At 39.8% G+C, this 15,190-nt stretch overlaps 1 protein-coding gene across 2 annotated transcripts in view; it reads right to left on the reverse strand.

Moving 5' to 3' along the window:
* The window catches only part of MTA3 (metastasis associated 1 family member 3), a 133,213-nt gene extending 120,014 nt beyond the window's left edge, over positions 1 to 13,199 (reverse strand). The window contains exons 1-3 of one of the 2 annotated variants that reach the window (XM_056488054.1): positions 13,091 to 13,199; positions 11,182 to 11,249; positions 9,597 to 9,690 (exon numbers count right to left, since the gene is read on the reverse strand). In XM_056488054.1, the coding sequence (XP_056344029.1) occupies positions 9,597 to 9,690; positions 11,182 to 11,249; positions 13,091 to 13,118 (190 nt within the window). In that variant the 5' untranslated portion in view covers positions 13,119 to 13,199. Of the gene's footprint in view, positions 1 to 9,596; positions 9,691 to 11,181; positions 11,250 to 12,444; positions 12,549 to 13,090 lie in introns of those variants that run through there. The other variant, XM_056488053.1, reaches the window with a different exon arrangement.
* Positions 13,200 to 15,190: the final 1,991 nt, after the last annotated feature.

A 15,190-nucleotide genomic window follows, 5' to 3' on the forward strand; every position in this document is an offset into this window, starting at 1 on the left:
TCAGTCAAAGGATGTGCCTAAAGGAACTGCCACACAACAGAGGGCCACAGTACCCTGCAGGGTTTAGGTTACAGGTCACTGACTCTGCCAACACTATTTCAACTCTGGTTTAAGCCAAAACAAGGCTGCACTCTTAATACAGGAAACTGAAACATGACTCCCTTCAGCACTGCATATGACTTTTCCTTCACAAAAACAAGAACAGACAAATTAAAAATAAATTCTATCATTCAGCATATCAAAAATGGGAAAATAGCTAATTTAGTTGTGCTGGTTTTGGATAGATGTTTAACCTGTTGTACAAGTAGAACAGGCAAATGCACTCACATAACCCCTGGATATATGCATATATAGTGCTCTGTGCATAGCCCAGCAACTCTGCAACCTGCACAGAGAAGACATCCTATGTACTGTCATAAATCCTCAAACAGGTTTTGGATTCAGGCAGTAGGTGACAGTCAAAACGAATTACCGAGCTCCCTGAAGTCTTTTAGGACTTTGATAATGGAGAACAGGCTTTTACTGAAAACATTGTGTTTTTTACCACTCAAACTTTTTTTGCTTATGGGAGTGATGTATTTTACATCAGTACAAAACATCTCTCTGCAGGGATCACAGAATTATTTGTTGACTATCAAAACTAGAAGCAAAGCAGATTCACACTACAAATCTCTACTTCATCAGAGAGGTTTACCAAGAGTAGCTGAGGTAAAAACCAAAATATGGATCAAGCAGACAAACCACAATGCAAAATAGCACAGCAATTCTGGCCACCCACTCCACGTGGTTTGGGGCATGACAAACATCAACATATTTACTGAATTCGAATCCTGTAACTTGTGCAGGCTACCTTTAACAGGAGAGTTTACAGATAAATCACACAGCTACTTGACACATTAATCTTATCTGCAGCTTCTACCTAGTCTATAATACCTCACACCATATATATATGTATGTATGTATATATATATATATACACACACACCCAGCACAGCATGAATCAGCTTGGGCAGGACGCACTACACTCATTCTCACATGGAGCCTTGCCCAAGCTAAAAAGCTCCACTCTACCAGCATGTGTGCAGTTACAGGCATGCATGAATACAGGGCAGAATACAGACATTCAAGGATTACTGCTGGTAAGGCTTTAAATCATCAGACCTGATTCCCGAATCACCCATTTAACTGCCACTGCATGATGGGAAAGTCTTTCTATATTAATAGTGAGTTTACATCATTCAGATTTATAAATTATATAAACTACTGATTCAATTAGACTACCAGAGAACTCTTTGAAGATATGAAACACATCTCTAATTGGAGCTTTACAGATAGAGATAACCTAGCAATTTTTTTGTAGTCTAAAATTTATGCCTCAGGTGCTTTGGTACAGTGTGGGTGCCCTGGGAAGAAAGTGGGAAAAGTCACTTAAAATTAGGAACCAAGGGAAAACAAAAAGAAGTAGGACCATTTGAGATTATGGAAATCTATTTATCTTCATGAGAGAAAAAGTTGTGATCAATAATACCAATTTAAATACTACAAGTGTTTCAAGGGTACCAAGAAAATGGTGTAGGATCACTTGCATGCACAGTTAAGAAACATGAAAGAGGCAGGAAAGCAGCTGAGAAAAAACAGTTACATGTTTTCCAAAAACAAAAGAAACCCTGAACAAGTACAGTAATAATGGCATGTGTATTTAAATGTGACCATGAGGAAATAAATCCTAAGTAACACAGGGAAATAGGGGGAATGCACAATGCTTTGGCAATTTTCTGTGAATACTCTCTTCTTCTAAACACTTAAATGTGAAAAATTTATTTTGGGAGTAGAGCTCAAAAAAGTGACACCTTTTGTACCCAACTGAGTTCTTTACCAAGGAAACTTACTAAATAAATACTTCTGGTATTTAAGTAATAAAAATAAAAACTGAGCTTCATATATCTATATAAACATGAACAAGTATTTTATGGCTTTCTACTCTTAACAGCAAATGCACAGAATTAATCCAGATTTTAGGTTTAGTTTGTTTTTACATTCAGAGAAATTGGCAGCAATGTATTCAAGCCTCTTAAATTCTGTGTTCAGAAAATAAGATTGTTGAATTTGAAAGAAAATTAACCTACACACACTTGCCCAAAATGATAAGTTTATACTTTGGAGATCTAAAGATGAAGCAGTTACTAGCTATACAGTCCGTGCAAAAATTCAGATGCAGTTATACAAATTGAACAGAACAGACAATTTTTTATATGTGAAGAAGCCATGCATGATCCAAATGCAGATCACACATACACAGGTGAAAAAAAAAATGTGGTTTTCCATAAGAGCAAAGAACTCCTAAAATTATGAACTTAGTTGTAAAGCAATTCATCCATTAAGAGAAGATCATTAACATTCACAATTTAACAAGGCATTCTGCACCAAAGGAGGAGCCTGAACGGACACAGAAGTTAATAACTCTACAAGATACTTGGAGCTGACAGCAAACTTGTTAATGAGACCATATAACTACTAATTCTAAATGTCAGTCACAAAAAGAATACTCAGATATCGTCAGAAGCAAAATGCTTCTCATTACTGGTTCTTTATTGCTTTCACTATTGAGGAGAAAAAACATTCACAAGTTCTTGAACAAAAATCAAATGAAGAAAACACGTAATTTATGACACTACCCAAAGCACCCTTGAAAAGAATAATTGGGAGCCTTGAGACAAGCTTTTCCTTGGTGACAAGGAAGTAGTTTTTGACAAGGCTTTCTGTATTTCAGCAAGTTCTCAATTTTCTCCCCCCTCTTCATATAAATTACAACTGATACATTCTCCTGGGTAAATAAAGGAAAACTTGATGTTCCCTTGTCTCAGGAGATCAGAGATCAAGTCTTCCTCACAAAACCCCCAAGCTCATTTTCAATGAAAGCCATAGTTAGACTAATATAAGTGCCTTAGCATAAAAGCTACTATGCCACTGATTAAAGAATTTTGTTATCTGTATCATCCTTAAAGGGTCCTCCTAGGGTGTGTCTTTCCCACATCACAGACTTCAGGATTCCCAGAAGCAACACAACACACCTGAATTTGCTACTGCTTAGTTTACATGTCTCTATCTGATGGCTGTAAGTAAGTATTAACATGTAAAATTCCAACAAAAGCAACTTTGGAACTTATACACTTGAATTTCCTGACTTACTATATTTGGGTTTGTCTTTGTTCACCACCCCATCTTCAAAACAAATCCAAGTGTCTTCTGATGAGTTGCTCGCAGACAGGGATTTCTGAAAAACCTGTCTTGTCCTCAAAGAGAAGAGGGCAACTATGTGAGACCAAAACTAATTTTCTCCTAAATCTTTGTGTTTGTGTGTGGACAGAGATGCCAGAGCCAGGCACACTGAGCTGCAAACAAAACACTAGTTTGTATTTACAGAAGCCCTGAGATTAACAAGGCATGAATCTGACAGAACCAGTTCCACCAGTCTGCTCACCCACTCCTCAGGCATATCTAGCAGCCAAGCCTTCTTCCTCATACACAAGTCAGGAGCCTCTCCTACCTTTCACTCCCAGCTCTGGCTTTTCTTAGCTCCTTTTTCTCCTATCCAACTGAAAAAATGCTATCTTGCATCACAGTGGGATATCAACAGATCTCTTTTCTCAACAGCAAGAAAGAGAGGCCTTCTCACCAAGTGCAATTGAAAAAATGAACTGTGACCTAACAGAATACTTTCCAAAAGCCACAAAATTCCACATAAGTGTTACTTACACTCTGTAAGAGATACAAATCAATTGAGCTCTTGAGCTCTAAAGTTTTATTTTGGTTTTTTTTCACCAACATGAGTATAAGCAAGACCAAAAAATATTCACTATGGGGTTGATTTTTATTGCTTGAAACTTTTATTTTTTTAAAGAAACTATGAATTATTTTAACATTTAAAATTATCAAGATAGAGAAAAATGACTGTATGCAGTAGAAGAGGTAATATTTTTCTCTTGGGTTCATTTCACCAAAGGTGCTTCTAACTTAACATTGGCTGCAAAGACAACAGGTTTCAAGGGAAGTAGTGAAACTAAAAAAAAAAACCAACAAAAAACCACCCCAATTTAAGATTTTAGATAATATCTCCAGTCAAAATGTATTTTTTATGCTTAGACATTATTTGACTTGAATTAGGTAACAGGAAAAATCATCTTAAAGAGATTTTTCAGAAAAAGGATTATGGTTAAGAAAACACTGTATCCTTTATGAATAACTGTTTAATTTGATGTCCAAGAACTACTATGATGAAAAAGAACCATTAAAATCACCCTCAAGTTTGCAGTTGTGTTACAATCTGATTGGACAAAAACAGTCCAGTTATAGTATTTTATAAATGTTTTGAATTATACTGAGTCAAATTTGAGACTAAGATAACAGAACACCGAAGAACACAAGGTGTTTTGGACATTTTACTCTGGAGCCCTTTCCTGAACCTCCAGGGTCTCCACACCCATAACTTTTTCCATCAACTTTCTAAATTTTTTTTTTTTTTATTGCTGAAGAAGGTAAGAAATATTCTTGTGTTTTTCCTGGAGTTCAGTACTAAGAATACCACTATGCAACCATATGTTGAAAAACCTGATGACACACAAAAGGAATTCACATTTCAGTTTTGTGTATCTTTGGGAACATCAGTGAGCAATCTGCTAAACACTATTGCTCAAGTTAAGCTCATTTACTTAACAACTTCAATGATACCTGCTAGCCTGCTGCTCTACTGAAATAAAATGCTTCTCAAAAATCAGATGGAATATTATCAGCTTCATTCTCTCAGGTGCATCTGGAGTGTTGGCAATCAACCTTGACAATATGTGAAATATCCCTCCCTTCAAATACAAAGCACCTTTAAGTGAAGGTAAGAAGGCTCAGCAGCAGCTAAACTGCTCTGCAAGATCAAGCCATTTCCAGGAATGCTGGAACATTCTTGATATTACATAGAAAATAAAATACAAGTGTTTGTAAGGCACTTTGAGATCTTTTAAAGGCAACTACAAAAACATATTGGCATATTAAATATTTTTCACCAGCTTTAATAAGAACTTCTAATAGAAGCACTGTTCTACAGGCAAAAAAGTTGAAGTACAGAGAGAATACTGGATTTGTTTCTGACTGCAACATATAAATGTCATACAGAGGTCAGAACTGAGTACAGAATCAATATGTGACAATAAAGTTTAGTGGGCCCAGCAGTGTTCAGTCAAAGGCTGGATCTCAGAAGTCTTTTCCCACCCTAATGATTGTCTAACCAGGAATCACTAGCAGGACTCCTCTCCTCCTAGATATCTATCATGTACAAAAATTCTGTAGCAGAAACACCATTTTACAAAGCAAAGTGACACAAAACATGACTGATTAAGAGCAAAAGAATTTTTTTTTTAAAAACGTGCAACAAGTAGTAAAGCCTGTGATTTCTAAAAAGAACAACTGAGATTGAACATTAATTTTTTTTGTCAGTTTCTGTAATCTAGAAAAATTTCATTTTTCATTTCATCTCTGTCAATGAAACAAATTTCAGAGTTTTTTGGTTTTTTTTTAATTGAGTAGTGTCTCATTCACAAAGAATATCAGTTGTGTTAATGAGAAAAAATACATTCTGCATGGGCTTTATCAAAGGCCCAGAAATATTCTTGGCATTTAGTCAGCATCTCAGCACACCTAAATGAAACAAACCCTCTTAATAAATCAGAAGATGAAGGACTCCAACAACAGTAAATTTTTTATATCCTCACCAGATGGTTGACTAGGCAAAAGCTGGCTGAGGAGTTGCAATAAGAGAATGACTTCAGACATAGTATTACATGATAACACATAATCAGATAAAGAACTTAAAGTGCAAAGTACTGCAAAAAATGGCATCATGCACTCAGGTCACCCTGCTCAGTCCAAGAAAACAGTAGTGAATTAACCCCAGATATGGTATGGTTCTTGGAATGGTCCCTGTGCAGGGCCAGGAGTTGGACCCAATTATCCTCATGTGTCCCTTGTAGTACAGGATGTTCAATGATTCTGTGACAAATGTATTGCAAAAGAAGGAAATACAGAACCTGAGCCCTTTGCTGTAACCCAAAACCAATGCTGGCACAAAGCTGATGGAGTCTCCTCTCCACAGCTATTAAAACCTTGCCCTAAAATACTTACATTAATTCTACTGAATATAAAGAATCATCTACATTTTACAGATTCAGTTGCAGCTGGCAATTTCTCAATCACTGCATTTAGTTAGGAAACATGGCTATGCCACCCCTTCATGTTTGCTTCACCCATTTTAATGAGCTGGGTGTTTCTGTCCCAGGTCTCCAAGTTCACTGGCTCATGCACTTGGGTATCTGTTGCAATATCTGTCTCTTGTGCTGCCTGCCATCCTCTCTTCATCTCTCTGCCTTCTTTTCCCTTCACACTAAGCCTTACTCTGCTGCTCATGCCAAGCAAGGAGCAGCCCCCTCACTGTGACCCTGGGGTGATGACTACAACCCAAGTGCTGGTGAGAGTTAACACCCCAAAAGAGCTCTCTTACTGAACTCAGGAGGCTGCACAGGATCAAGAAGCTGATCCTGCACATTATTTTGGTTTGTATTTTAAGCTGTCCTTGCCATAAACTCTATTTTATAGTAACATAAATCAAAGGTGAATGAACAAAGTCCTCAAGTGCCCATAAACCATCCCAAATCTCCAGATTTAGGTGGCTACAGTCAACTTCTAGAGCTATTTCCAGACCTAAACTGATGTCATACGTGATACTGGTAGACAAATAAAAATTTCCTTAATTAAATTCCACTTGAAACACTTCTTTTATTTCCAGGGAAGAATAGAAGGCAATACAATTTCCTCACAGATAAGTGACGTTCTTTGAAAACAAGGGAACTACTCTGTACCCAAGTATGTTAGAATAACATAAGGAAAATTTGTTTCCCCCCCTCCCCCAAATCTGAAATATTTTGGAAGACAACTTAAAAAGTAAACAAACAAAAAATCCCCAACCACATTTTAAACACCAACCAAATAAAAACAAATCGTCAAGCAATAAAAACAAACAAAAATCCAATTCCCCCCAAAAGAATAATAATACCCTAGGAAAACAATATACTGACTCCTTACCAATGATAAAGTCACAGATCAGCATTATTCCATGTTTCCCAAATGTTCTTTAGAATAACTCTGAAACTTTCTCAAGTAACTAAAAATTTATTTTTAAAGTTCCAAAATATTTTCTTACAAAGCTATTTTCTTTTTTTAGTAAATGGGACCATATCTACATCTCAAAATGTAACCTTCAGAAATTGATGTGTCAGTCAAAAAACCCCAATCCCCACCTGCCAAAATCTTGAGAAATGCATACCTCAGACCAGTTTTCATAAAGAAAAAACCAAATTCTAGCAATACAAAATATCATTAGAAAAGATCAAGCAGACCTTATACTTAAGACTTCTTCAAATAGGTACACAGGAGAAATCAGTGGCTGAACTAGAGTTTCCATTCCTTAAGAAAATTGCATCTTTTAACATTTATTTTCTACCAAACCAGGTAGAAATGTTGACATGTCAACATGTTTAGCTGTATAAAACATTTCCAAAACATTCAATTCATAAATATACAAATATTTTGTTTACACACACCATATTTTTAAGCAGAACACTGTGTTATTCCAGGATGAAAGCCTTTAAATTGATTTGACATTTAACTACATCTGCTCTATGAGCTATAGGAACTCTAGGCGAGCAATCCTTCCCTACGTGCTGCCCCCTGTAACTGTAACAAAGCTCTCCTAAGAGAACTTGGCACTACAGATTCTACACCTGTGTCCAGAGACAATCTTCATAGAGAAACATAATTCATGAGAGTGCTGGGTTAGAAGCTCATAACCTGGGAGACACAGGCACTCTAAAGATGTCTGTTGAACCAGCTGTAAATCACATTTCTGTTTTCTCACTGCAAAACCACAAGAGAATCCCAGCAGAGAAAACATGATAGAAGACTCCATGGCACTCCTAGTGACAGCAACAAACCCCTAGGATGCTATAGAATAGCAACAGACCATCAACAAGTCCTTTCTACCAGAGTGCTGACCAAACAGCAATCTCAAACTCACAAAGGAAACAGAAAAATCTTATTCACTTTTCCAGATTGAATGATATCCGCAGGACTAAAGTACCCTTTTCTAAAAAATAAGCCAACTAAAAAAATTTACAAGATCCACGTTTTAAAAATGAAATTTAAAAAAAGGTATTTACAGCAAAGTTGTTATCCTTTTCATACTTTCTTGCCCCCTCCAGTAGAAAGGAAAAATAATGTTAGTTTAGTGAAGCTCACCTAAAGTTTTATGTTTCTATACATTTCAGCTAGAAGACCTCAAAAGATTAATGATTGCAAGGGCTGATGATCATAAATAGGTCACAAATAACTACAGTGTGTACCCAACTATGTAAGAAAATCATATAAGCAATATGTCTTGCAATAAAAGCCAAGCTAGTACTTCATACTATGCACTCAAATCACTCCCACTTCTCTAAGACCAATAAAAGAATAAAACAACAGCCAAAGGTTGGCTGTTTCTAACTTCACTAACCATACCTGGATGAGCAAAACTACCAGATGGTCATTGAACAAATTGCAGGGTATTTTTAAAGCACCTAATTACACCATCACATATCTGCACTAAAAAGTTGGCATTATCTAATGTCTTTCAGGAGACTCATCCTGATAAATTAGAGATTTAGAACCTCTACATAACTTATACAGAGATTAATTTTGAATGCTTAAACATAATATTTAATCAAATTGGTATTTAATAGCATATGGCAAGAAATTGATGAGATGGTGATGTACTTGATGTTTCAGTTATTTACAAATATGACTGGAGTATTTTGCAAATTACTGTTTTCATCTCAGATTTTTAGGTTCTTGATGATATTTTCAGAATTGTATTTTTTTCTCTTCAGAATTATATTTTTCATCAAAAAGCTATGGAATATGATATTTCAGTTGTATACCAAAAGGCAAATAACAAAAAAGATTAGATTTATATTGAAAAACAGGGCTTTTTTTTTCCTCCTATTACCACTTGTTGTTTATCTGAGGGAAAAAAAAAAAAATCCTATTTTTTGACTGATATCTACATTTAGCATAAATGAATGTAATAGCTCTTTTACAATCTCCAGTGATTGTAAAGGACACGTTTCATTCTTTACATTAAGCAATACATGTTTATGTCTAACTCAAAAAAGTCACATCAAATAATCAGAAGTGCTCTTCATCTTAAATTGACTTACAACCAAGAATTACTTTTGATATAAAAAAAAAGAAATGCAGCTATATCTTCCAGATGAAAAGATACATTCTTTTTTTTTTTTCCCCCCAGATGAACAGTCTCAATCACATGGATACAGTTTAACTTAATTCCCAGAAGCAACTGATGGGAACAGGAAACTATCAGATAATACTAAGTAACTAACTGGATATTAACAAATGCCTAACATATTTCACAGGCCGAAAAACCTCCAACTTCAAGCAGTTGCAGAAATTGAGCAGGCTGTGTTAATAAGAAAAAATGCCCTATACCATCTACTTACTAGCATGCTTATCTGCAAGCATTATAAGGCTGTTAGAAATATCTCTTCGCCTGTAAAAACACACCACTTTTGCTTCCACGTTCCCATTGGCAGTCTACAAAAGAGAGAGAAAATCAAGTCAGAATGTATCCCTCCTCAGCTGAGTAACACAGATTAAATGCTCTCTGCTTGGAGTGTTCCCTCATATCAGTAGTTCTCACATGATCAGTCAAGCTGAAATCAACAGAATTACTCCAATAAATAAAATCTTCTTGAGAGAGGCCATTACCATTTCAGACCAGACAACAGAATTAACTACAATTATTGAGTCCTCAGAATTTATATTTTATTCAGGTGTTCAGAGGTGCAATGCCAGTATCAGGCTAACATAAGAATCCTTCAGAAATGTTTCTTACCAAAAAAAAAAAAAATATATATTGTCCCTGATAGAACAATAATCAAAGCATTTCATTACATATATACATAACATCTCCACATTTGCTCAATACCTTTAACACATGAAAGCAAACCATTCACATTTAAGATGTCTGAACTACAACCTCCAACCTTTCTTTAAGGAAAAAAAAATATATGACTCTGATTTAACCTGCACGAGCAAAATTAAATTAAAGCAATGCAGTTTAAAAACAATAAACATTACATTCAATACATGATTGGAATCAGGTCAATTGCTGTAAATAAAAAATGTTCTTCCCCAAAAAAAAGTCAGAAGTTATTTGCCATGCACAAGTTCAGTGGATGTTGTGTTGGACAGCACTAACAGTTAATGTGGTTGATGTCTGCTACGGCATAGTATTGTTTCATTAATAAGTAGAAAGCCACTTGCAGATCACCAATTTTTTAATTCACTTTCTAGCCACTGGAAAAAAATGTCTTAATCATTGCTTACAACATGATAGGCATTTTGACAATAAACTTTTGAAGTAGTGCATCAGTAAGTGTTAATACTGCTTGAGGGAAAAGTAAAAATAATAATACATTTAGAAACTTCATGCTATTCTTAGTAGTGTAAGAGTGAAGAAAAATAATCATGCTTTCCACAAAATGACAGTCAATAGAGCCCCCATTTTTTAGGAAAATACACTCAGGATAAAGACAGAGAATGGAGAACACAGCTTGTACTTTATTCAAAAGCCCATTCTTCATTCACAGCTGCCAACAGCAGAGCAATAAACAGCCATAGAAGTCACATATTCTGTTATTTCATCACTGCAAAGTCTCACTGGTACCTTCCAGCTCTTTAGGCATCTATCTAAAAGCAGACACGTTACATGATGGCTGTCATTCCAGATGGATTCACAGGGTCATTCTCAGCCAGAGAATCAAATTCATTCATTTCTCCAAGAATCCACAGAATTCACTAGAAAATTTTTTTGCAGCAAAGTAATCCTGTTCACCAGGAATGAGCAACTGGGTGTTTCCTTAAGTAACAGGGCAGCATTACAGGATATCACACAGCAAGTTTTCTGTAACCACCAGAAAACCCTACCACAGTAGAAATCTTAAGGGATGAAAGTAATTCTCAGATTTTAACAAGCACACTGACTGTTGCCAAAGGTTAAGAAATAATCTTATATATTTGTACCTTGTTAAGTTCTTCAATTCTCCTAATGAGATATGGATTGCTGGAAGAATTTTCAAAATAAACATAATCTGAAAGGAAAAAAGGGAAAGTCACTGAAATACCAAAAACTATGTAAAGACATATCACTATTAGTGCAAAAATTTTCTTCTAAACCTACAAGTTTTCAAAGGGCTGAGATTTCTTCATAAATGTTGGCACAGTGATGCATTTGTATGCTGAGAGTTAATATAATTTGTTCCTAAATTCTGGTTATAACTGCACTACACCTGCTTTAACAATTAAGATGGAAAAACAAGTTAAATGCTTTGTGTTAAAGTTTACATGGTAATCCAGTAATCCACACACTTCCTAAATCTTGATAGAGAAGTAATAACTTCTCACAATTGATTAGGGAATATTTAAGAACTGAGCACTTTAGTGAGTTTCTATATTATGGAGATTAACATTTCTGTAAGAGATGGCATCTCATACTTATTATCAGGTTCTGTGGCAGTAGAGTTGTCCCAATGAGTAATGTATGCTTTATAATACTTGCTCTTGTTGTTATCTCTGCCCAGTAAGATGAAAACTATATTAAGCAGAAATTGTCATGAGATTAGCAAGGATCTTGCAGGACAAAGTCTCTTCCAGCATCACCAGTTATAGAGTGTATGGAAGTTTACTCATATCCTGAAAGCTCCCATGTAACATACAAAGAATTGACATGCAGTGCATATCCTCCAATAGTTTTCTGAAAACTTTTTTTTGTCCAATGAAAAAGTACCTATCAAATGCCAACCACACTTTCTATTTGATATTGGACTTCTGCACCATGTAAACTTTCTTTTGAAAACTGGGATGAGAAACGATAACAATGTATAAAAGTCTCCTGCAACACTTTGACACTATGATACAACGAAAAGGCACTTCAGGTAGTTCTGACGAAAGAATATGATTTCTGGACAGTGTTCACGAGTGCTTATTAAGATGACAACGAAAGAAGAGAGAACCTAGGAGGTAAACCCTGCCCACTACCTGCTCAGAGAAGGATTACTGTCCTGAGTAAAAACCGATGGGACTACAATCTAAATACCCTAACGAGAGAGCATGCAGATGGAAGATCTGCGGCTCTGTCAGGGTATCTGGAAACATCAGTAGAAAGGGATGTAAACCATCATCATCCCTCATTTCCACCCATCTTCTCTCTCAGCTCTGGCTGCTGAGAGAAGCGGACAGAGCGATTTTCGAGCACTCAGTACCGCACACCTAACTTGAGCGGTGCACCTGAGGCACAGCACTGGGCACAGTGCCACGATCGCTCCCTCCGTGAGACAGCCAAAGTTATCCGTGTCAATTTCGGCAGGCTGGCCACGGGAGGACGAACATGTGCCGCGTTTTTCAGCGCCTAAATGCGCTCTCCCCCCCGCCCTCCGCCAGGCAGTCACGTATCAGGGCGCTGCTCAGGGTCACGGCGGTGAGCGAGGGAAGCGGACAGAAACGCCGCGGTTACACGGCCGGATTAATTATTGACCCGGGCAGAGCGCGGAGGAGCCGGCGGGGCTCGGGCCGGGCTCGGGCCGGGCTCGGGCAGCCCGTGCGCAGCGCCCCGCGCCGGCAGGGCCCGCAGGCCGCGCCGGGCCCGGGCCGCTGGGGAGGCGAGGCGCGCAGGCGGCCGCGCCGTGCGGGGGCTGCAGCCGCCGCTCCCCCCGTCCCCGCGGAGGGCGGCGCTGCCCTTCTCCTCCGCGGCGGCGGGGGCCGGGCTCCCACCCGGCGCATGGGGCCGGCGGGGGAGGAACCTGCGTCCTCCGCCCCGCGGAGGGCCCGGCGACCCTTCGCCGGACCGGCCGCCGCCTCCCGCCGCCCGCCCGGGCCCGCAGCGCCGCTCTCCGCCCCGGCCGTGCGCGGGGGGCTCCGCCGCGTCCGCACATACCTCCCACTCGGTACATGTTGGCCGCCATGTCTGCGCTCTGCGCCGCCCTCCTCCTCCTCCTGCCGCCGCCTCTGCCGGGCCGGGCAAGGAGGGAGCGGCTCCCGCCGCCGCCCCCCGCGCCGCGCTCGCCCCCACCCCGCGCCGCCACCCCTCCCCGCCCGGGCGCAGGACACAGCGCCCCACGGGGCGGCCGCCGCTTCCGGAGCCGCCGGCGGCCAAGGGGTTAAGCGGCTCCCCCGGGGCGGGGCCGGGCCGGCCGCAGGTGGGGTGGGGCGGGCCGGGCCGGGCGGGGCCGGGGGAGGTGCGGTGCGCTGCCCGCCCTGCCCGAGCGCTCCCGCCGCTTTGTCCCGCTCCTCTCCCGCCCGGGAGCTGTTTTTGGTGTTTGTCTCTTCCCCGGGGCGGCCGAGGGATCTGTCCGCTTCGGCAGCTCCGAGCAGCATCCCAGAAAAAAAGTTTTGATTCTTGCGCAGCACCTGTTGGTGATGGTTTGGGGCCCCTTTGTTCGCCTCCCGAGCGCCGTCCCGGCACCCCCAGCCCGGCCGGGCACGGCGCCTCTCGGAGCTCCCCGCCGCTCGCAACAGGCAGCGGAAAACATCTACGGCAAAATGAAGATAAATCTAGCAGCTGGTCTCGGAGGCAGAAAGCGTCGAAAGCGACGCTTTCAAATCATCCGATGAGAGAGATGCTTCAAAAACATCAATACTGATGTAATATGAAGCCATTTCCCCCGGTTTATACAAAGTTCACACCATAAGAAACAATCCATACAGCTTACCAACAATTTGATCCTGCTATGGCATGCTTCCTTGGAAGAGAAATGCCTGTTATCATCGTCCTGTGACAAAGGGGATGATTCATTATTTGTTTTATGCCCTGGATATTTACACGTGCAGCCTGAGTCTTACCAAACTAAAATTTCACTTCATCCTGAGCTGCAGCAAACTGCATTGATTAGAAGGAGGGATGATCGTCCCTGGTGCTTCAAACGATTACATCCTGTCTTTCCTATCTCCTCTAAGGAAATCTGGGACTATTAAGTTTTTATCTACTTCTAGGACTCTTAATTTCTCAAGTGACTACAACTTTGTGTCAAAACGGCAACTGGGAAGCATATTTCTGAAACACATGTAACAGGCATGATACAGTGATTTATTCTTCTTTTTAAAACAGCAGCACATGAATTCAAGCATTGAAAGGGAAAAAAGGGGAATTTTCCTCTATTGAACATCTGTGGGAGCCGAAAACAAAGTCAGCAGAAACTCCTTGGGAAGTACCAACTCTGTCCAGCTGGGTATTTCCAGAGGGACAATAACGTGACCTCAGCAGAGAACTGAGTTATTATTTTCACTCTGGTTTACTGCTTGAGTAAATCAAACAGGCTAAAATTTCAAGACAAGAGAACAGTTAATTCAAATAGTTGGTTTGTCACAGCCATTACCAATTGAACAACAAATGAGGAAAAGAGCTTGCAGGCATTAAGTCTGCACTTGGACATCAGGGGGATTCCCCACACTGGGAAGTTCAGAATGTCCCCTCATCCAGCAAGGAGTGGATTTGGACAGAAACAGAGCATTGCTTCCATCAGCTGAAGGCATGGCCTGGGGAAGAGGAAGGCAGCTCCTGAAGACACAGAGGGTGAGAGAGCATCCCAGGGAAGCCCATGGTCCCAGCCTGTCCTTTCAGGGAGACAGCCTGGAAACAGTAAGAAAAACCACCCTTGCTTACAGCTGCATCACAGACCAGATAAATGGAGAAAGAATGATGTTTCTATACCTTGGTACCAAATCACTGGGCTTTGCTGTTCACAGTGACACAGCAGCAGCACAGCCTGGGGTGCACAGTGTCCATAGCTCAAGGCCGCTGCTTTGGGAGGGGGCACCGCCAGCTAATGGATACAGAATTGCAGCACTGGCAGTAACATACAAAACACTGGTGTAACATACAAAAGCCTGGATACAGTTTCTTCTCAGTGCTCTCTCAGTGTACAGAATGGGAAAAATTAAATTTACATAAACCTCTTCATTTTTCTAGATTAAATAGAATAGAAAACTCCAACTATAAGACTGTTAAGAGGAAAAAAAAAAAAAAAAAAAAAAAAAA

The sequence above is a fragment of the Oenanthe melanoleuca genome, chromosome 3 (genome assembly GCF_029582105.1).
Source record: "Oenanthe melanoleuca isolate GR-GAL-2019-014 chromosome 3, OMel1.0, whole genome shotgun sequence".
NCBI lineage: Eukaryota > Metazoa > Chordata > Aves > Passeriformes > Muscicapidae > Oenanthe > Oenanthe melanoleuca.